Source organism: Erinaceus europaeus, chromosome 10, assembly GCF_950295315.1.
Source record: "Erinaceus europaeus chromosome 10, mEriEur2.1, whole genome shotgun sequence".
NCBI lineage: Eukaryota > Metazoa > Chordata > Mammalia > Eulipotyphla > Erinaceidae > Erinaceus > Erinaceus europaeus.
The window spans coordinates 83,130,644-83,152,718 of NC_080171.1; the positions used below are offsets into that span (position 1 = coordinate 83,130,644).

A 22,075-nucleotide genomic window follows, 5' to 3' on the forward strand; every position below is an offset into this window, starting at 1 on the left:
CTGTTCAAGGTCATGTAGGTAAGTGACACTTTCAGATAAACCAGCTCCAACCCCAAAAGTCATCTCAATCACCTCTGCACAAACTTCCCTTCTCTTGACTTTCCATCCAGTACACCAGTTGACCTTGAACATCTGGAGTCATGCTCCCAAACAGCTAAGGATGGAGAAAAAAAGGGTAGAGTCCTCTCTCTAGTCAAGTGTTATGTAGATCAACACTTGGGAGAGCACCCACTACTCTCCAAGTCTTAAGATAGTCTAGACTTGCTTGGGGGCCTTGTCTGTTCCCAGGCACAAACTGTATTTGTGAACTACTACTTCCTTCTGTGTGTTGGGCCTTCTGAGTTTCTTCTCTGACACAATGTCTTTATCCTCTATTTCTGATAGAAAGCACAGCACTGCTCCACCGTCCATGGAGTTCCACGTTTTCACCTTTGGTACCATCCATGGTGGTGCCAGGTGATGCCAAGGATGGAAACCAGAACCTCACACACAGAAGGAATGTGCCCCACTGTGGAACCACCTCACGAGTTCCTGAATGGAATTTATTTATGGAAGGCTGATAGATTTACTCTGCGTTCAGAATTAAGAGGATGCTGATATTACAAAAACTCAGGTAGAGAGGAAAAATAGCTATGAAACTGGCTGCCAACTGAAGCAAAACCACAGCCAATTTAGCAGAAGGAACACAAATTCTCAAAGGGGGAAGGAGGCAAAGAGGCCAGGACTGAAAAAGAAGGAAAAATAAGTCCATTTATGCATTTTTGGTAGAGGGTAAAGCAGCTTTTAAACATGTGTGCCATTAACAGGAACCTGGCTTTCACTTGAAATGATATGCCTTCCCTAAACTTGAATAGTGACACAAAATAAGAAGAGAGAAGAGAGAAAGAACTAAAAGCCAGAATATAGATTGTACCAAAAATTGGTTCATTGATTGCTTCAGAATGCATAAAAATGATTCTATTTTGGAATCACAGACACAGTGAGGCTGCATAAATAACCCACTTCTGAGAATTTTCTCTTGAAATTTAGAACCAGATGACAAGTGAAATAATGGAAGGGTTTGGAGGGTTAATGGATGTGAACAAGTACAATAAGGGAAAAGCTTGTGTACACCCAGGCACAGACCACAATTTCAAAAAAAAAAAAAATCTTTTTACTGAAGTAACACTGTGATGCACCTACTCACCAAATGTTTTTATAATCCTGAAATCATCCTTGCCTTGATGCTGCCTGGAGAGGATGTAGGTAAGGGGCAGCTTGGCCCATTTTAGTTCTACACACTGAGGTTCAGAGATATCATGCAATCTCCTCAGTCACATACGCAGCTTCCTGGTAAGATACTGGAGCTTTCTAGGAGTTTCCTCGTCATTCCCAACAGCATCCCTATGTTGTTACTTGTGAACTTTCTTCAGACTTCACACTCTGGATCTAGGGCGTCCGGAACTACCAGCCCTGCCCTGGGAGTAAGCTCATTCCAGCCACTCAACAAGCATTCATTTGTCAGAGCACCTCACAGTGGAGACATTGGAGTATGTCAGTGAGAAATTTCAGACCAAATCTTGGTTCTTGGGGAGTTTCCTTGAAGTGGAAAAGGTGGGTGATCAATAGACACAGAAACATCCTTTTAGCTGTGACAAGTGTGCTGAAGAAAATGAGAGAGAGATGAGGAGATGGCAGGGTGCTGCTTTGGAGAGTGACAGTAGTGTGAAGGCTTGGGGATGATACAGCACTTAAAACACCTGGTGACCTGTGGCCAGGGTGACAGGTCATGAGTTGTGTTTCATGTCTATGACATCTCCATACCTCCCCAGGGACAGGAACAGCCAGGGACCATTCATTTCTGACATCTAAGTAGCAGCCACAGCCTGGGCATGAGAAAACTTTCTCAGAATTTATATAGAACAAATAGTTCTGATGACAACAGGCTGAGTATCATCCTTGTTGCATGGGCATCAGAGTTCCTACTTAACAAAATGAAGTCTTTGGAGGGCTTTTTTGTTTGTTTTTATTGTTGTGGTTATTATTGTCATTGTTATTGATGTCGTTGTTGTTGGGTAGGACAGAGAGAAATGGAGAGAGGAGGGGAAGACAGAGAGGGGGAGAGAGAGACACCTGCAGACCTGCTTCACCACCTGTGAATCGACTCCCCTGCAGGTGGGGAGCCAGGGGCTTGAACCGGTATCCTTAAGGCTGGTCCTCCTTGCGCTTTCCACCACCTGCACTTAACCCACTGCGCTACCACCTGACTCCCCAGAGGGCTTTTGAAAATACCCTAAGTGGAAAAAACAAAACCCTAATTCCCAGGTACACAATGTGACAGGTGCCTGCCTTGAGCAGGGAGACCTGGCACTGTCTTCCAGGAGGCTGGTGTTCTAATGGTAGGGCTGGGCTCCAGGCAGGGAGCTAAGGCATAGTAAGTGTTTTGTGCTTTATTCCTAATCCCCACAGTGACCCTGGTCCAGTCACTTTCACCTCCCTGATAATGACTTTCCTTATCTCCCTGCTTCCCCTGGCACACTGAAGGCACTCAATAAAGCCAGCTTCCTCTCTTCCTAGTCATGTTTCAATGAAGCACATTCAAATACAAGTGCACTGGCTAATGCCAGAGGTACCCAGAGGAACCAATGGTGAGTCTCAGTCCTGCACCCTTTCTGCCCAGCAGGCTGTAAAAAGTAAAGCAGAAATGTATGCAGCACTGGCATATTTTAAAAAGCAGCCCCATCCTGAGGCAAAATTAGAAGTCTGTGTGGACTCAGTATTCACATCAGATTCCTATTAGAGGATTCAAAAGAAAATCAGTTTTGTAAGATTTTTACCTCAGCCTCCAGCCACCCCCCAGTCACTAAATGTCACTCCTCCTAATCAGATTCCCTGGCCCTTTCTGGGCACTAACCTGTGCTGGGCACAGACCAAATGCTATCCTTCCAAGTCAGAGAAAGACCTTGCTAGAAATACAGTTGAGCCTAATCCCTCAAGGATGCCTGCCACAGTGAAAAGCCTTCTGCAGGGCAGAGGGTTGATTATGACTTGGAGATGCACGAGCTGTGAACGTGAGCAGACAGGCATGTGAGCAACAGTTAGTCGTGTGCTATCTGGCTAAAGCAGGCAGGGGTGGCAAACAAACTCCACAAAAATCCAATCGGTTGAGGTTAGAGGATGAGACTTAAGCTTGCATCTTCATCCAAGTAACGACTCTGGTTGGTTAATAAGTGAGATTGGAGAGATAGAGAGACAGCATTAGGGTTATGCAAAAGACTTTCATGCCTTAGGCTCTGAGATCTCAGGTTCAATCTCCAGTACAATCATTAGCCAGAGCTTTATCTGTGCTCTGGGTTCTCTATCTTTCTCTCTGTATTTTTCTCTCATTAAAATAAAATAAAATTTAAAAAGTGAGGTTGAGTTTTTCAGAAAATGAGGGAGGTGACAGAAAAATAAGAAACTAACACCAGTCTAATGCATTCTTTCTTTCACATGCAGTGTAGAGTCAGAAAATAGGAACTTTCTACCATAAATATATCACTCAAGAGAGAAAAAAGAGCATCTTCTTTCACCCTATAAGATGTCTCTTTGATTTACACAGTATAGAAACATTTGGGAGAAGATTTTGTCCAACCTGGACACCTTGATTTTCTAAAATTCTATCAGCTGGAGTCAAATAATATAGAAGAGTAAATTAAAGCACCAGAATCTTTTCAATGTACTGCATCACAATTTGGATTCAGCAACCAAACATCTATTCAGTAAAGGACTGACTTACAGTGAGCTTTCAATACCTTTCTGGTGACTGGATTTACAGGACACAGGCAAGAGCACAACAGGGCCAGAAAAGATTCTACATGAATACATGACCACAGTACTCACGGTTTCCAAATGGGAATACAGGAATGAGATCAGTAGGAGAGAAGCTGGGTTTCAGATACAAAGCTGGAAGTGGTGATAATTTGTAATGGTTTCAGCTAATCATGTACAATGGGAAAATGACCAACGTGGTGTTTAAAAACATGTCAGACCAAATGCAATGACAGATGAATGTAGACAGATTCATCCAGGGTTATTACGAGAAGGAGCGGGGGGTATCACTCTAATTAAATGAAAGGGCCAGTCACTGATTCTAACTTCTGGAATGTTTCAGAATCTAATCTACTCCTTGGATGGACCTGTAGGGATGCTGAGCATGTAATGAAGCTGTATAATTTTTATTGAGATGAAGCACACACATCTATACAGGTAAGATCCCAGCAGTAACTGGCAACCCTGCCTGCTGCTTCCCAAAGAATCAGAGATACCAAAAGCAAATAGAGAAGCAAATTTGATTTTGAGTGCTCCCCAGGCAGTGCTGTGATGCCAGAGTCCTATTGTCCTTTTCTCATTAATCCTGGAAAGGCACCAAGGCTGGTGCTCTTGGGTTGAGAGACAGCAGTCAAGTTCTCATCAGTACAGAGTGTAACTCATCAATTTCCTAATTTAGTAGCAAGAGTGCCAGATTCTTGTCTCCCAATCCTTGGCCAACTTTCTTTTACTCTGCCTTAAATGAAAGCAATTCCAAAAGAACAAGAAAACATCAGAGTAGACATTCCATCTGACTTCTGGACAGCACATGTACAACAAATCATAGACTCTCTGAACTGGAAGGGACATGGGACAGTCCTTGACCCTTCCACCCTAAGTCACAGAGAAGGTCAGTGATTGGTTGAAGGTCACACACATGTAGCAGACATGTAGAAGACATGTAGCAGAGCCCAATGCAGCATCCTTGGTCTATGGACAACTTGGCCTATTTATCAAACATTTCTGGCTGAAAACTTTAAGAGTCTACCTCTTTTTTTTTTTTTAATAAAAAGAGAAGTAGTTTATTCATAGTCACAAACACCTTTTAAGTCCCTGATAGTGCTTACAATGTTGCAATGAGTCAAAATCTCAGAGATTATGACATGAAGCCTTTTCTTATTTAACCCTAATGCCACAGAATTTGAAAGTTAAGTGTCCGTAGTACAGTAAACACACATTAGGAAACAAGAAAAAGCTCAAGTGAACAGCCTGACTACACACCTTAAAGACTTAGAAGAGAGGAACAAAGGAACCCTAAAGAAACCAGAGAATGGAAATAATTAAAATTAGGGCAGACATAAACAGCATCAAAAATAGAATTGTAAATAAAAGAGGAGGTATCACAGCAGACACCACAGAAATCCAAAAGAGCATGTAAAGCAATTACAGAAGCCAGACCTTCCACCTTCTGTACCCATAATGACCTTGGGTCCATACTCCCAGAGGGTTAAAGAATAGGAAAGCTATCAGGGGAGGGGATGGGATACGGAGTTCTGGTGGTAGGAATTGTATAGGGTTGTATCCCTCTTATCCTATGGTTCTGTCAGTGTTTCCTTTTTATAAATAAAAAAAATTAAAAAATAAATCAATATTATAATCCAATGCAATGATAATGCAGTGGAAAACTCAAATAAACAAAATTATTTTTAAAAAGAAAAAGGAAAGAAAGGAAGAAAGGAAGAAAGAAAAAAGAATCTACCTTTTTATTATTGTTAGTCTGGCTCCTGTTCATGCCAGATAGGTTCTTAAAGATCAAACATTTCAGCATAATTGCAAGTTGTAACTGCCTTGCCTTATCCAGACCTACTGCAGCTGGTTTTATACACAGGCTTCAAGAAAGGATGGAAGTCTCACTAGGCAAGAGGGTAAAGCCCTCACCTTTACTCTGGGTAACAATAGAGGCTTGATTTGTCAAAAAGAGAAGAGTGGAAGAGAAGGGAAAAAATACTCTGCTCAGTCCACTTCTGAAAAACCGTTCAGATGGCAAAGCATAGGACTTGCATGCCCAAGGCTCCCAGTTTACTCTCCTGTGTCACATGTACCACAGGGGTTCTCTGACTTCTCTCTCCCTCTTTCTCTCGTGGGAAACTCAATCACTCTCTTATCTATACATGTCCTATGGAATAAGTAAAACAAATTTTTCTCTTAAAACTAAGCAACAATTTATAAAATAAGTAATAAAAATAATTTTTTAAAAGTTTTTCACAAGAAGGATTTGATCTTAATTTACTATCAAGTAACTTGGTTTCTAAAAGTCCATTTTCATTTTATTACACACACACCTACACGTACGTGCATGCACATACGCAATTACTCTTTATTTGGGGAAGTTCAAAGAATTCCCCTGTCTGCCTGCTGAAGAAAATATAAAGATTTTATAACTGAAAACATAGTCTAAATAGCTTAGACATCCTAAGTGTCCATTAACAGAGGAAGGTAGAAAAATGTGGTATGTGAATATTATGAAATATTATTCTGACATAAAAATGAAAGAAACTCTGCTTGCTATTTGTGGCAATGTGGGTGAATGTGGAATACATTATACTTTGTGGAATAAGCCAGACACAGCAAATATTTATATGTGGGCTCTAAAACAGCTCTAAAAAAGCACAATGCTGGTTGCCAGGGGCTAGGGGAGAGGGGTGTACTAAGAGTACAAACTTCTGAGAATCATATGTATAGTCTTGTGATGATAGTGAAAGTACTGTATTGTAAATCTGACATTTGCCAAGAGTAGATCTCATCACACACAAATGACTACCTGAGGTAACAGGCATGTTAAGTAGCCCGACTATGGCAATCATTTTACAGTGTCTTTCATCACTGCACACATTCACTATATGCATTTTTATTTGCCTGATATACAGCAATAAAGCTGGAGGCTAAGAAAATATAAAGCACATCTACTAAATGCAACGTGGTATCATGGAACAGAAAAAAACACAAATAGAAAAGCAGGTGAGACATGTATAAACTCTGAAGTTCAGTGCATAAGGGCACTATGGCTGATGAAAGAGGGCTGAGCTGGAGAACATCTGGTTGACGGCAGTGTAGACCTCAGAGAAGGTGGGCTTTCTTTCCTTTCAGTGAAGGAACTTAGCACGTAACACCCTTAATTTTTTTTTATATTTATTTTATTTATTTATTCCCTTTTGTTGCCCTTGTTGTTTTATTGTTGTTGTTATTGTTGTTGTTGTCGTTGTTGGATAGGACAGAGAGAAATGGAGAGAGGGAGGGGAAGACAGAGAGGAGGAGAGAAAGATAGACACCTGCAGACCTGCTTCACCACCTGTGAAGCGACTCCCCTGCAGGTGGGGAGCCGGGGTTCAAACCGGGATCCTTATGCTGGTCCTTGTGCTTTGCGCCACCTGTGCTTAGTCCGCTGCACTACAGCCCAACTCCCAACACCCTTAATTTTAAGGGAAGACAGTTATACGGCAGTTCTACACTGCCCCAGAATCTGCCTGCCCATCTGCTACCCTCTGGTGCCTGTCCAGACCAGAGTCTAGGTCTAGCCTCCTCAGGCTTAAATTCCATCCATGTAAAATTCATCCCCCTATCCTTCTGGAGTTAAGTTGATGCAAACAGCATTCATTTTGCTTGTTGCTTTGGAAGGGTCTACAGGATTATGTTCCAGGCAGTGTGTTTCTAGCAAAAGGGCATGAAAGAGGTACCCTGAAGTGGAAGCCTCTCTGGCTTAGCAGATGCATCTGGAAGAAAAATGACTGTTTGGGTATAAGGAAGCCGCTCAGCTCTCACACATTTAAGGACAATTCTATTGTATTTACTGTCAAGTGTAAAAGAAATAAAAAGAAAGAAAAAAGTGTAAAAATTCTATTGTATTTATTGTCAAGTGTAAAAGAAATTGGAAAAAAAAAAAAAAAAAAGAACAGTTCTGCTCTCATCAACTTCTCCCTACCTGCTAGGACTAGTTTTGAGGTTTCAACCACTATGTCATGGAAACCTTGAATTTTATTCTGGAAGCAGCAAAGGTAAATAAAGAAGCTAAGACCAGGAGCTTCTCTGAGTCTCAGTCACAGCACCTAGGTATTGTGCAGGGTCATTCACACAGAGGATGCAGAGTATGATGGATGGCATGGGACAGGTAGAAATGAAATCTATACATCCCCAGGTTGAAGTGTGAACTGAAGTTGGTGTTTTCAATGTCCAGTTTACCAGAAGCCCTTCCAAAGTCTATCATCTTGTGATGATTAAGTTACCCAAGTCTTGGGGCCTGGTGGTGGCACACCTGGTTGAGTGCATGTTACAATGTACAAGGACCCAAGTTTGAGGCCCCAGTTCCCACCTGCAGGAGGAAAGCTTTGCCAGTGGTGAAGCAGTGTTGTAGGTGTCTCTGCCTCTTTCCCTCTCCATCTCCCCCTTCCCTCTCAATTTATGGCTGTCTCTATATAATAAATAAGTAAAGATAATAAAAAAATTTTTAAGTTAACCAAGTCTTTTAAAATTGCCAGTAAGATTGAATCCACATTTATAAACGGCCATTTGGATCAAGTATTTTTAGAGTATAAATGTATCATCTGGGAACTCCAGGCCTTTTGGGTCCAAAGGCTAATGGACTATTTCTTTATAATTATATGGAATGCCAGATCAAGGGAAAAGACTGATAAGGGGGTGGGGCAGAGAAGACAGGCTTGTGGAAACCCACAATAAACTGAGCCTGCTACACCCAGCCCAACACTATACCCTAGTCAGTCTTTTCTCAAAAGAAGCAGAGAAGTTTCCAGAATCCTCAGGGTTGTCCCCAAATCCTTAAAGGGGCAGACAGACTTTCAAGTAAATAAGGGTAAGGCTAGGCCAGAGATGAGATGGTCATGTTCTAGGCAGACAGCCACATACCTGGCCACAGGTCACTGAACAGCACCCAAGAGGCAGACCTGGTCTCTGCTGCTTAAGAGCTTCCCAGCAATCAGGGGCCCTAAATCAGAGTCCAAAACAATCACAATGGTGTGGATGTGAAGCAGAAGCCTATAGTAGGTGGGGAGTGGACGAGTCACTGACCAGTCCAACATGTCACCTATAGCCCAAACTCTTCATTTCTTCAACATGAAAGGGGATTGATGGTGAATACCTTCAGAGCATCCTTGAATCCACACTAGGTCAATGCAATCTATCTCATACTTTGGTTTTCCATAGTTTTGGGTGTGAGCTCAGCAATCAGTTATTGTCCCTGAAACAGCAAGACTAAATCCTAGTAGTTTGTCAGGAGACTATTTTCTCAGTTGACAGACACAGAGAGTGTGACTACTCTCAAAGGGTGGGAAGGCTCTTTTTTTTTTTTTACATTCAGAAAATGGAGCTCATTTCCAACAAAGGTGGGGAACACTTATCAAGTTCAGTTAACCCATTTTCCAAGAAGAGACAAAGAGGTTCAAAGAAAGCAAGTGACTTGTCCCAGGACTGGCTCCAGATCAGTACCAAAAAGTAGGGTTAGGCAAGATCTCCAGGGATCAGCCTGCTTGGGCCACTTTGGAGCTCATAAAACTTTCTTTCAGAGACAGGATAATAAGAATAACGACAGAAGAAGCACATGACTACAAACCAAATGCCAAACAGAGACCCTATTATGTTTTCCGGTGCTCTTAAGAATCAAGCATGTGCTGGATATTTGATAATTCTGCCTACTGCACCAGCCTTAATGCTTCGCAGTAAGGCAGGGTCTGTGTTTACTCTGCCTAGAGCCTCAGTGCCTGACATCTATTTGCTCAATGAACTAGATGTTCCTGTTTAAAGAAACATTTTTCAGACACCCGGGCCTGGAAAAGGTCAAGCGATGTTCCTGAGGACACACAGCTCAGAACGAACGCCAGCATGGAGAGCTGTGACACTCTGTCCCCTACTTCTCCCCCAGCCAGAGCCTTACCTTGACGGCCTCGGCATGGGTCACCCGGGCCAGGGATTTGTCGTTGACACGCAGAATCTGGTCCCCAACTCGCAGCCCTTCCTTCTCAGCCAGAGAGCCTGGCTCCACCAGCGACACGTAGATGCCCACGCCGTGCTCCGAGCCCCCACGGATGCTGAAGCCCAAGCCCTCGTGGGCCTTGGCGCGCCGCAGGCTCACCAGGCGCACCTCGCCCGGCAGGCCAGGCCCGCTGCCGTCGGGGCCGCCCCAGGCGGGCTGCCTGTAGGGGGTGTTGGCGGGCAGGTAGAGGCCCTCGGCAGTGTACTGGTCGAAGAGCAGCTGGTCGGAGCGCGGGATGACGAGGCGCAGCATGGGCAGCAGGCGCCGCTTGACCGGGCTGTCCAGCAGGACGCGCAGGGTGCGCACCAGGTCGAAGACGTTGCGGCGCGCGTGGTAAGCGTTCAGGCAGTGCGTGAACTGCTCCCGCTCCGCCTCGCTCAGCAGTGCCGTCAGCGCCTGGTGCAACTGGCGCACGTTGGCTGACAGCAGCCGCAGCCCCGCGCCCCCGCCGCCCGCCCCGGCCGCCGAGCCCAGGGAGCCGGTGGAGGACGAGCTCACCGACAGGCCGTCCATCTCCCCGCCGAGGCCCGGGGTGCTGGGCGCGCGGCTGCTGCACTTGCGGGCGCCAGCTGGGGGCGCGGCGGGGAGGCAGCGCGACCGGTCGTCCGGGACGCGGGGACGGCGGCTGCGGGCCGGGGCGGGGCACGCGGACACGGCGGCCGGGTCCGGGGAGGATCGCGGGGTCCCGGGCTCGCCAAGTCCCGGGGGTCGTGAGAGCGGAGCCGGCGGGAAGCAGAGACGGCGGGGCCCGCGGGACCCCGAGAGCGTGGCCGGAGCCCGTGGGCACCGAGCGAGCAGCTACATCCTGCGGGGCGCGGAGACGACGCGCGGCCGGGGCGGGGGGCGAGCGGAGCCGGCCGCCCCGTCACAGCGCGCCCGGGCTCCCCGAGCCGGGGCTCCGCTCCTCTGGGGCTGGGGGGCCCCGAAGTCCTCCGGGCGTGGAGGGAAGGGCGTTCTAGTTCCACAGCCCCTAGATTCGCCGCGGGTGCGGGAGCCACGCGGGCGTCCGGCACGGGGTGCGGGGCATGTCCGGGCAGCCCGGAGATGCAGCCGCCCGGGGACCCCGCGCCTCTCGCCGCCCAGGCACACACGGAGCCGCGCGGCCGCCGGCCCGGACTTTGCGAACTGTTGAGCCGGCGCGGGCCGAGTCCTGCCGCGAGTTCCGCGCCGTCGCGGTCGCCCGCTCGGCCCTGGCCCCGCCCCCTCGCCCCGCCCCCTCGCCCCCTCCCCTCGCGGGCTCTTCAGGAAATGACGTCCCGCCTCGCTCCTGGCGGTTGCCTGGAGACTGGGTGAAACAGTCCAGCCCAGGCCGAGCGAGGGGTGAAAGTAGAGGTGGCGTGCTGTGAGCTCCTGGGGTGCGGCGAGCTCACCCCACTCCTCCAACTGCGAGCCGGCGGGGCAGGGAGGTTCAGGAACCGCTCTTCCACGACCCAAGTGTGTGATCAGAGTCGCTTGGAGCTATTAGTTATCCAGCTAATTCATACTGGGGGTGGGCTAAGCAGGCAGCTTTGCCCCTCTAAAATAGAGGAAGCCTTCCAAGGAGCATTTTTCCGTCTTAAAACGTTGAGTCTCTCACTTGTATGCGGTGACTTACAAGTTCAAGTGTTTCTGTCTAGGGCTGTTGGGCAAGAAATACTCTGAATGCCAAAAATGCAAACGCATACGAGTGGATGCTAGAGACCATTCCTGTGCAGGGTGAGAGCTAATTGGATGCCACCTGCTCCTCAGTCAACAAGAAAGCAATATTCAGATGTAAAAGGTACACGAAGCATAACCTCAAATGGGTCTGTATAAAACCGGTGAAATTTGAATCAGGTAGGTGGATTGGATCGGTGTCAATGTCCGAGGGATCCTGTCGACACTGGAGAAACTAGGTGAAGGGCTGGTGAAACGCTTATTATTTCTTCACAACTGCGTGTGGGTCTACAAATATTTCAAAACTATATATTTTTTAAGTATCGGAAGTCAACTAGGGGAAAATTTCTGTGCTTTCCCATCCCCAAATGGGAAGATGCTATAGTGTGTGACCAAGAACCTTTCATCTTGAACCCTACTCACTCAGATAGAATATAAATAAAAGTTAGTACTTTTGTCAAAATTTAGAGTTTAGTGTTAACCAAGTGTGCATACATATCTCATGCGCATTGTATTCAAACCTAAGCTCCTCTATAAAAATCTGTATTTGCTCTAAAATTATCCTGGAATTGCCTCTGCAGAACCATCTAACTTCTGTCTGAGAGAGGAAAAGGTGGGATATCCTCTGATGTAGCTGATTTGATTTTCATTTTCAAAAATGAATATTTAGTCTTTCATCTACCTATCTTATTTAACCTACCATTCTCTAGCATTTTCTAGGTATCAAATCTGTCCCATGTCATGTCCTGGGTTCTGAAGATCCTGGATGAAAAGATGAACCTGAATTCAAGTCACAATCTAGCAAGGGTGAAAGACCACATACACTCCATAAGGAGAATGGACTTTGTTTTCTGGATTATGGGACTCAATACTGTTAGCTTAATGCTAAGCTTAATGTTAGCTGACTCTGTGTTCTCCCAAAATCTTCAGTTCTCCTTGGTACTTCCATAAATTAGATCTAAGGTTAAATCAATGTCTGTCTCTGTGTGTATGTGTATATATGGGTGTGTGTGTGTGTATACATACATATATATATATATATATATATATATATATATATATATATATTGCAGAGCCAAAGTCTCTCATATGTACAGTTTCCCCACTCCCAGACAATGTTTATATTCATATGGGGGGACATAGACACAGAAGGAGAGACATCACAAATCACAGCACTACAACTTCTCCTGTGCCTCCCTGTATACCCAGATAGTGCCAGAGCTCCAATCTACATTGCATACATGGTAAGGCATGTGCCCTACCTGGTTAGTGAGTTCTCCAGACTTTCGGTGGACATATTTAATAGAGTATTAATTTACTTTTTTAAAAATGATTTTCAACTTTTTACATTTTTATTCATTTTCCCTTTTGTTGCCCTTGTTTTTTATTGTTGTTGTAGTTATTATTGATGTTGTCGTTGTTAGATAGGACAGAGAGAAATGGAGAGAAGAGGGGAAGATAGAGAGGGGGAGAGGAAGACAGACACCTGCAGACCTGCTTCACCGCCTATGAAGTGACTCCCCTGCAGGTGGGGAGCCGGGAGTTCAAACCAGAATCCTTAAGCCCTTGAGCTTCGTGCCACTTAACCCACTGTGCTACCACCTGACTCTCTAATTTACTTTTTTAACTAGTGCTCTCCTTAGTTCTGACTTGTGGTGGTACAAGGGATTGAACCTGAGACTTACAGTGCCTCGGTCATAAAAGTCTGTTGCTTAAACCACTGCATTCGTTCTCCCAGACCAGGTTATTTGTTTAATAGTTAAAACCATCTTTGAATATTTGTCTTTTATATCGGCTTTTAAGTGATTAATAATGTACATGTACATCCTCCTCTCCACCTTCTTAACTGCTGGTGGAGACTGATGCAACTAGCTGAAGAGACTGAAAAAAAAAAAGAACTCCTCCACCCCCAAAATACATTAATGGCATACATCAAAATGCCACCAAGCAGACCTTAATTGTATGCAGTTCAGATTTTCTGCAAACATATTTCATGCTTAGCTTTCACTTAGTTTGTGTTCTAATTATAATTACCATGATTGGCTTGATAAATGCATCCTATGAACTAAGCTTCCCATTCTCAACACTTTCTTTCTGTGCAAAGAATGTTTGAGAAATGATTATTTTGCTTCAGGCAGCAGAAACAATGTTACAGGCACATCTTAGTAATAACAGAAGCACTTCTGCAAACATCAGAGACCATCTGGGCTGCAGTATTATTATTTAATTTCTAAGAGGCCAATTGAGAAAAGCAGGTGAATACAAGCCTATGGAAAAAGAACTCATTGGGGTTTCTTCCGTCCATCTTGCATAACCACCTGAGTATCAGTTTGCACTGTGTACCTTTCTTTGGAGGAGAGGCAATGTGTAACTCTGCTCAAACCTCAAGAATCCTGTTTCATGTGTGGAGATGTGTTTGTCATTCAGAAATAAGCTTTTAGAAATCTAAGATGCCTGGGCTCTGAGGGCTGCACTGCCTCGGGCCTTTCATGCCTCAGGCCTTTCATACCTGGAAGAATACCCAGAGTGTGTGAGCAGGCCCAGCTTTTGGTTACACACTGCCCTCTTCAGAAGGAAAGTATTATTCTCCAGTGTACTCTGTAGGCTTCCTATTGCTTGTTTCACAGGAGCCACTTGGAATAGTTCATTACTGTCTCCTAATCTGGCAAAATTGATGCTCTTCTGTGTGTGTGTTCCTAGAAACATGGACACACTGGAGCTGCTAGAAAGAAAGAGAGCAGATGGGTGAGTTTCCCTTAGCTCAGAAGTGCTTATGTATCAAATTAGAGTTTTGTACCTTGTTTGTTTCTTGTACATTTGTTTTAATCAATAGACAACAGGTTGAGTTGAAGTTTGAGTATCAGGCTGATAAATCCTTATATCAGCCTGAGATTTCCTGTTAAAGTTGGGTGACCCACAGCAAATAGTAAATGCACTCCTTCCCCCCATAAAATGTGTCCTAAACCTTCTCTCTCTTCCTACAGAGCAGCTGCAAATGCCATGTTCTATGCAGCAAATGAAAGAATACTTCAATTCACAGAGTTTCATAAAGTTATCACTTACTAGCTCTTCTTTCCTGGTGATCTTAAAAAGCCCTTTTCTATTTCACAGTCAATCTGAGCATCCTTTCCCTCTTGTTCCCTAGAGTGCATTCTCAGAAAGCAGTAGAGACTCACTTAAATCAAGCTGCACTTCCCCACAGGGGAGATGGAAAAATAAAGCTAATGTCCATTAAGTAAGAGGCATTATTTCAAATACTTGTATTTTAACTCAGTGGTCTCAAGTGCTGTTTAAAGATAGATGCTGCCATTGTCACCATCACCAGCATCCTGGTAAAACAGAGACAAATGTCCCCAAGAACTCCTGGCTAGTTAATGCAAAAGCCGGGATTTGATGGGGGAGGTGGCACAGTAGTAGAGAATAGGATTTGCTTATGTTTTGATCCCTGGCACCATGTATTCCATGGTGCTCTGATCTCTCATAAATAAATATGTAAACAGGTAAATACAAATTAAGCTTTGGGGAGTCAAGAGGAGGGGTTTGGACTTTAAACCCAGGAAGTCTGGCATTAAAGTTCTTACTCAACCCCTGAACACTATGCTACATCCCAAATGTTTGGGTCAAGGATGCTAAAAGACCCCAGATAGAAATCACCAATATTTTCTCTAGAAACTTGCATTAAGCATGTCAGAAGTTCAAAAAACAAGCTACACTGAAATGGTTCCTACTTGGTAAACTGGGGAGCTTAGGGTCTGTCACCCAGGACACAGGAAGAGGGGACTCAAGCTATCTCATGTGGTGGAAAGCCTTTCCCAATGAAAGGACCCAAGTCAGCTCCAGCACCGTCTTTCCTGCAGTGTCATTGGGGATAGGATCAGCAGAGTAAAAAGGAAACAGTCACTCCAACATCTGGTAGATAAAGCTGGCAGTGATGATGGAATTGGGGGGAGATAAGAAAAAGAAAAAAAGAGAATGTACAAAAATATCACCAGAGGAGGAAAGACATGGGTATTCACCTTTTCCTGGCTTGTGGTCATGGAGAATCATGTGGCTTATGATGAAAGGACATTAGAGCAAAGTTGGTCTTTGCGTTCAAATCCCATTTCTGATATTCAATCCCTATGTGACCTTGGGCAAGTCAAGAAAAGCTTCTGACCGTAAGTACTATACCTATAAAATGGTTGTGGTGGTATTGCCATCAGTGTTAATGGGTATTTTGGTTTTACCCAAGAGAGCAAAGAGATTATCTCCCAGTCTAACATACCAGGCATTTCTCTCAGTGTTTGCTTCTACCCTGGTAAAAGCTCTTGCTATATAAGAGCCCCTCAAGAACAGGGCCATAGATGCTCTAACTCTCCATAAGCAGTGCTCAAGATGAGCACATAGTAGGTGTTCCATTATTAGTGGAGTGCATCCCTATTTTTCTCCTTCTTCCATCCTCGTGTTACAGGTAGAACAGTCAGAGAGGGTTATTGTCCTGTCCACAACCCCTTAGAGACACAGTGGTGCCTGTCCCAAGCTCTCTCTCTTTAGTAGATAAACAGAAATCTTACTGAGAGTTTCCAGAGAGCCAAGCACTGTATGAGCACTCATTCCTTTTAAACTTCACATTTACCCTCTGTTTATAGATAAGGAAACTGATCAAGATTGTGAGGTGCTATTAACTACTGTACACACTTTCCCACTACATTTTCTCATGGCCCCTTGTATTATGACAGGTGGAACTAAGGCTGACTGCTCTCACACAACTTTGGAAGAAATGGCAAACTATTGTGACTGCAATCATAAATCACAGGGAGCTCATTTGTCATCTGGAAATAAAGCAGTGGAAGTGACCTTATTGCACATGGTGGATTGTAATCCAATTCCCAGGAAGTCTGGAAAAGTTTCCTTAATATTTTGATTCTAGGGGCACTCATTCCATACATCAGCTTGATTCAGATTAGAGATGCCTCTAGCCAAAATATCCTTGTTGTGCCCACATCAGCATGGGTAATTGGGCCATCCATTCATGCCTTCATTCCCTCCTTCCATTCATTTACTACTCACATTTGGCTCCTCCTCCACTTTTCCTGGAAAAGTTCTGGGGATTCAGCTGGAACTTGATCAGCACAACTCCTGTCCTCTGGAGCTTTTATCAGGTCTAGAGCTATTCTGTTGTATTCATCAAATGCACTCACGGGTGATTAGATGGGGTGAGCACTAAGCAAAGGTCCCAAGTGAGGCTTCCTCTTCCTTGGCTTCCAGTTACCCCACACCTCTCAACAGTGATAAATACTGCAGATGAACTGGACTGATTTCTGTTTATACAGTAGCCTTGAAGCCTACTCCACTGAGTCTCGGTTTCTTCACTTACTAAAAGAGATGAATAAAAACATTGTTGAAACCAGGAAGTTCTGGGTTGCTATAAGAAACACCTTAAAAGAAAATATCTCTAGGATTTGTGAGATGACTCAGAAGGTAGAGTGAATGCTTTCCATATGGAAGACCCTGGGCTTTACCCTCAACACCACGAGAAAAACAAAGCCAAAATGAGTGGAACTCCATGGTTGGTAGAACAGAGATTTAGTCTGTCTCTCTGAATTAAAAAGTAGTTGGAACAGAGAGGTGCTCAGCACTTGGGCTCTTTCCATAGCACTAGAAGGAAGGAAAGTAGTAAGGAAGGGAGATAGAAAGAAAGAGAAAGTACCTTCTTGTGCTAACCTGTAGAAAGGTAGTTTGTTACTGTTTTTAACCAGGGCATTGCTGAGCTCTGGCTTATGGTGGTGCCAGAGATTGAACTGCAGACTTCAGAGCCTTAGACATAAAAGTCTTCTGCAAAATAGATCTGCTATTTCTCAAGTCCCTCAAAACTTTTTTTTTTGACTAGTGAAGTGCCTTCATTTTTCTTATCTATTTTAATGAGAGAGAGAGAGAGGGAGAGAGAGAGAGAGAAGTGAGAACACTGCTCAACTCTGGTTTATGGTGGTGCTAGAGATTAACCTGGGGCCACAGAGCCTCAGGTATGAGAGTCTTTTGCAGAACCATTATGTTATCTCCCCATCCTTCATTTTCCTTCTTTCTTTCTTTTCTTTTTTTCAAGGTCAAGGGCTCTTTATTATTCAAGTTCACTCTAGAAACAATGTAGGCTGCAGGTAGATACAACAGACTTTAAATACAGTCATTGTGGAAGGAGGAAGGGGCAGGTTCAAATCTGCTCTCTCTGCCACCCCCCTTAATTTTTCTATAATCTCATTTCCTGAATAATCCTCAAGATTTTTGCTCATTTTGAAATTTGTTTTCAGGAGAAGGTTAAAATGAATGGTGTTCTTAGAATCTTTTGTATACTTATTGCTGATCAAGTCTTTTCCCTCCATGCCTCAGTCTCTCCATCTGTACAATGAGAAGCTTGAAGCAGAGATCTGCTGGCATTATGGCTCAAAGAAGTCCTCTCTCTCTCTCTCTCTCTCTCTCTCGCTCTCTCGCTCTCTTTCTCTTTTTCTCCCCATTGTTTCATGAGACATTTTTCTTTTTTCTAATATTTTATGTTTATTTTTAATGAGAAAAAGAGATACAGAGAGACCAGAGCACTGCTCAGCTAGGGATTGAATATGATGAGCCCTTAGAGCCTTAAGCATGAAAGTCATTACTTTCATACACTGCCTCCCCAGCCTCTGTGAGACCATTTTGTGAGAGAAAGAGATGAAAGTTCTTCTCTCTCTCTGATTCCTTACCACCTATGGTGACCTCAAACCAAATTGCTACTAGTGCTGCCATTCCACATTATGCTGCTACTGAATACATGTAGTGGACTACAACCAGAGATTGAGATGTCAACTTGAGATGTCAACCTTGTAACTCTTCAAATCTGGTGAGATCTTCCCTCACACATGGGACTACTTACATCCACTCTGACAGCACATCATCTAACAAAGTTACAGATACTAGGTATGGGGAAGCTTTTAAGGTACTGGGTACAGGTGTACATGTAGCTATAAGGGGCAATTATATAACTCAAAGTGATAGTATTTAATAGTCCTTGATGAGAAGACTTACACCTAATAAACCTGGATTCTTAGTTGTAGTGCCTAAAGAAAACACCATAAATTCTCTAATCTATTAGACTTAGAACAAATTAGCTTAGCAATATAACAAAGGCCCAAAGAAGACAGAGCCTAAAAAACTAATTCTGGTTGGGTTCAACAAATTATACTCAATGCTAAAATAGCTGGGAGAAAGTAACATCATCAGACTAAGAGGTCTACAAAAGTAGGATAAGGACAAGAGACTGGCTCACTTAATAATGTCCCTTTTGGTTAATATCACAACACCTCATCATCTAGGGCCCTAGTCAGGGAATCCTTGGATTCCCACACAAATATGATGGGACTAGACCTCTAATGGATCCCTCTCTGCACTGGTCACTTCTATCAGGAATGTCATCACAAGCCCTCTTGTAGGGCCTCTCAGGACCTTTTCCTTACCATAAGAGCAGCTATGGTAGGAACTGCCCCAGTCTCCAAAGGGAGGCTGGGGTATCTTGCCCTGCCAGTTGAGGAAGACTGGTCTTGAAGTGAGTGCAGTCTGTTCCCAGCTGTGACCATGAGCTGCGAGCTTAGACCAGTAGGGGCTTATGGGTTACATAGGCCCTGGTGCTAAATATATATATGGGCCCTGAATCAGGTGGATGGAGTTAATTAATAGTTAATTCTATCCACAGAATTTTTTCAAGGATGGGAGCTACTCTCCACCCTAGTCCAGCTCTCTAGTCCTTTTCTTTACTCTGATACTATTTTCTCGGACAATATTTTTATCCAACTTCATGCTAGCTATCAAATGCAAGCAAAAATGACCATAGTCATGGGCCCCAAGAAACATGCCTATAATGGATTGCCAAACTTTCTTCCACATCAAAAGCCCCAATCTCATCTGCCCTGTTCTAATTTTTGTTTTCTGTTCACTGACCATTTTGTCTCACTTTATGTCGTGCCACCTTCCACACACCAAATTGCAGATGTGACCATGACTCCACCCTGACTTCTCTGTGCAGATAACTTCACCAATGTGTCCTGGAACTTCACCTCTCCAGAGCCCTCCACATTAGGGAGAGATAGAAATAGGTTGTGGGTATGGATCAACTTCCCAATGCCCAATTTCAGCAGAGAAGCAATTACAGAAGCCAGAATTCCTATTTTCTGCATCCCCAAAACAACTTTGATCCATGTTCCCAGTGGGGGAGCAGTTATAGGGGAAAGGATAAGAGGGCTCTGAACTCTATAAAGTCCTAGAGAGAGGGCATGAAAAAGGGAAATATTTGGATGTAGTAATAGGGTTATGTGTGACTTGGAGGGGTAGAGAGGATTAGACCTGGAAGAAAGAGGGGGCAATTATGTACAAATGTAGACAGTTGTAGAGATGACAGTTAATCCTAATCTGCAACCTCAGGAGAACTGTGGTGGTTTGCAGTGGAGGAACTTGGGATTCAGATCTCTGGTGGTGAGGAAGTATACAATTATACCCCTGTTGACATGTAATTTTGTAAAATTAAATCGCTAATAAAAAAATTAAAGACAGAGAGATAAAGAGGATGAGAGCAAGAGACCAGGAAGACATTTGCAGTACTGCCCCACTACTTGTGAAGCTTCCCCCATGCAGGTGAGGGGCCGGGGGCTTGAATCAGGGTCCTCACTGATGTGTCCTCACTCTGACAGGTGAGCTACCCCCCTGAACCCCTGCTTTACTTTTTATGGCAGAGTTGGGGAAGGACAGGGAAAGATAAGGGTAAATGATGACATGAAGAGTTATCTGGGGTTCTGGGTAGAGCCAGACTTAAAATTCTGTCCTTAATTCTGTGGCTGACAGATGGATTTTCTTCTGAGTGGCTTGAGGCTCTTAATATTGCTCTGCTTCCAGGTTTCAAACAACACCTAATGGCCCTCACTGCCTTCCAGCAGGTTTTTGTCATTTTTTGCCTTTGACTTTGACCATCTTCAAAGACACTCAGCAGACATTATTATTAACAATTATAGGACCCATTGTGCCCAACTGCTTGGCAAATTGTGTCAAAGCACTGGTGACTGCTACAGACGAGTGCTTGCTCTCTGCATTCCTCAGAATTTTTTTATTCTCATTGACCTTTCATGAAGCTAACAGTAAATAGTTTTAACATCCTAGAATATCATGATTTTTTTTTTGCCTCCAGGGTTATCGCTGGGGATAGGTGCCTGTACTATGAATCTATTGCTCCTGAGGGCTAATTTTTTTTCCTTTTTGTTGCCCTTGTTGTTTATCATTGTAGTTATTGTTATTGCTGTTGTTGTTGTTGGATAAGACAGAGCAAATAGAGATAGGAGGGGAAGACAGAGAAGGGGAGAGAAAGATAGACACCTGCAGACCTGCTTCACCTCCTGTGAAGAGACTCCTTGCAGGTGGGGAGTCTCCTTGCAGGGGACGGTCTTTGACCGTCATGTTGTCCTCAGCTAATTGGACATCACATTCAAGGTCACAGGCATATACCTGGAAAAGTTGAGTTGTCCTGGGTTTTGTTTTAATACCCTATTGATTTTATCAATTCTTACTGGAAAGTTCAAAACTGGAAGCAAAAACCATGCCTGGTATTTTCTTTTCTTGTTAATATATTAATAGAGACATTTTTAAAAGCACATGTCACAAAATCAACCAGTAAACCTTTTCCTACTTCTGACTTTTACTAATAAAAATAAGTCAGCCTATAAATTATCTTGAAGTTCTCTACTTGGAACAAACATTCTTTTTCACCCACAGTTGTATTTAAGTTTTCAAGATAATTTTCAGGATTTTTTGGGAGGTGGGGTGGGGAGGTGCAGTGTTCAACAGAGAAAGGGAGGGAAATGCTTGATATAACTTTTCCTAAGTCACTTTACTAAGCAAACTTTGTAAGTAGATTTTACCTCCTATTTTCAAATTTCATTTATAGCTTACAGCATACCCAGCCTCCTCAAAAACCTGATTTATTCATTTGGATTTTGCACTGACATATTATATCTTATTATATATCATATTATATATATATGTATCATATTATATATCATATAGATATATCATATTATATCTAGGTATATGGCTGGCTGGCCTATGGTTATACTTCATGATAAACTGGATCTGAAGTTTGTGATGGCTTTTCACAAAAATGCAAATTGTTCATCATGACCAAGTGGGATTCATCCCAGGAATGCAAGGCTGGTTCAACATCCATAAGTCAATCAATGTCATTCACCACATCAATAAAAGCAAAGCCAAAAACCACATGATTATCTCATTAGATGCAGAGAAAGCCTTTGACAAAATCCAACACCCATTCATGCTCAAAACTCTACACAAAATGGGAATAGATGGGAAATTCCTCAAGATAGTGGAGTCTATATATAGCAAACCTACAGCCAACATCATACTCAATGGACAGAAGCTGAAAGCATTCCCCCTCAGATCGGGGACTAGGCAGGGCTGTCCACTGTCACCATTACTCTTCAACATAGTATTGGAAGTTCTTGCCATAGCAATCAGGCAAGAAAAAGAAATCAAAGGAATACAGATTGGAAGGGAAGAAGTCAAGCTCTCACTATTTGCAGATGATATGATAGTATACATAGAAAAACCTAAAGAATCCAGCAGAAA

General features: G+C 43.7%; 1 protein-coding gene across 1 annotated transcript in view; it reads right to left on the minus strand.

Annotated features, from left to right (window-relative positions):
* The window catches only part of WHRN (whirlin), a 138,353-nt gene extending 127,944 nt beyond the window's left edge, over positions 1 to 10,409 (minus strand). The window contains exon 1 of the mRNA XM_060200024.1: positions 9,710 to 10,409. Coding sequence (XP_060056007.1) covers positions 9,710 to 10,321 — 612 coding nt within the window. The 5' untranslated portion in view covers positions 10,322 to 10,409. The remainder of the gene's footprint in view (positions 1 to 9,709) is intronic.
* Between the last annotated feature and the right edge of the window lie 11,666 nt (positions 10,410 to 22,075).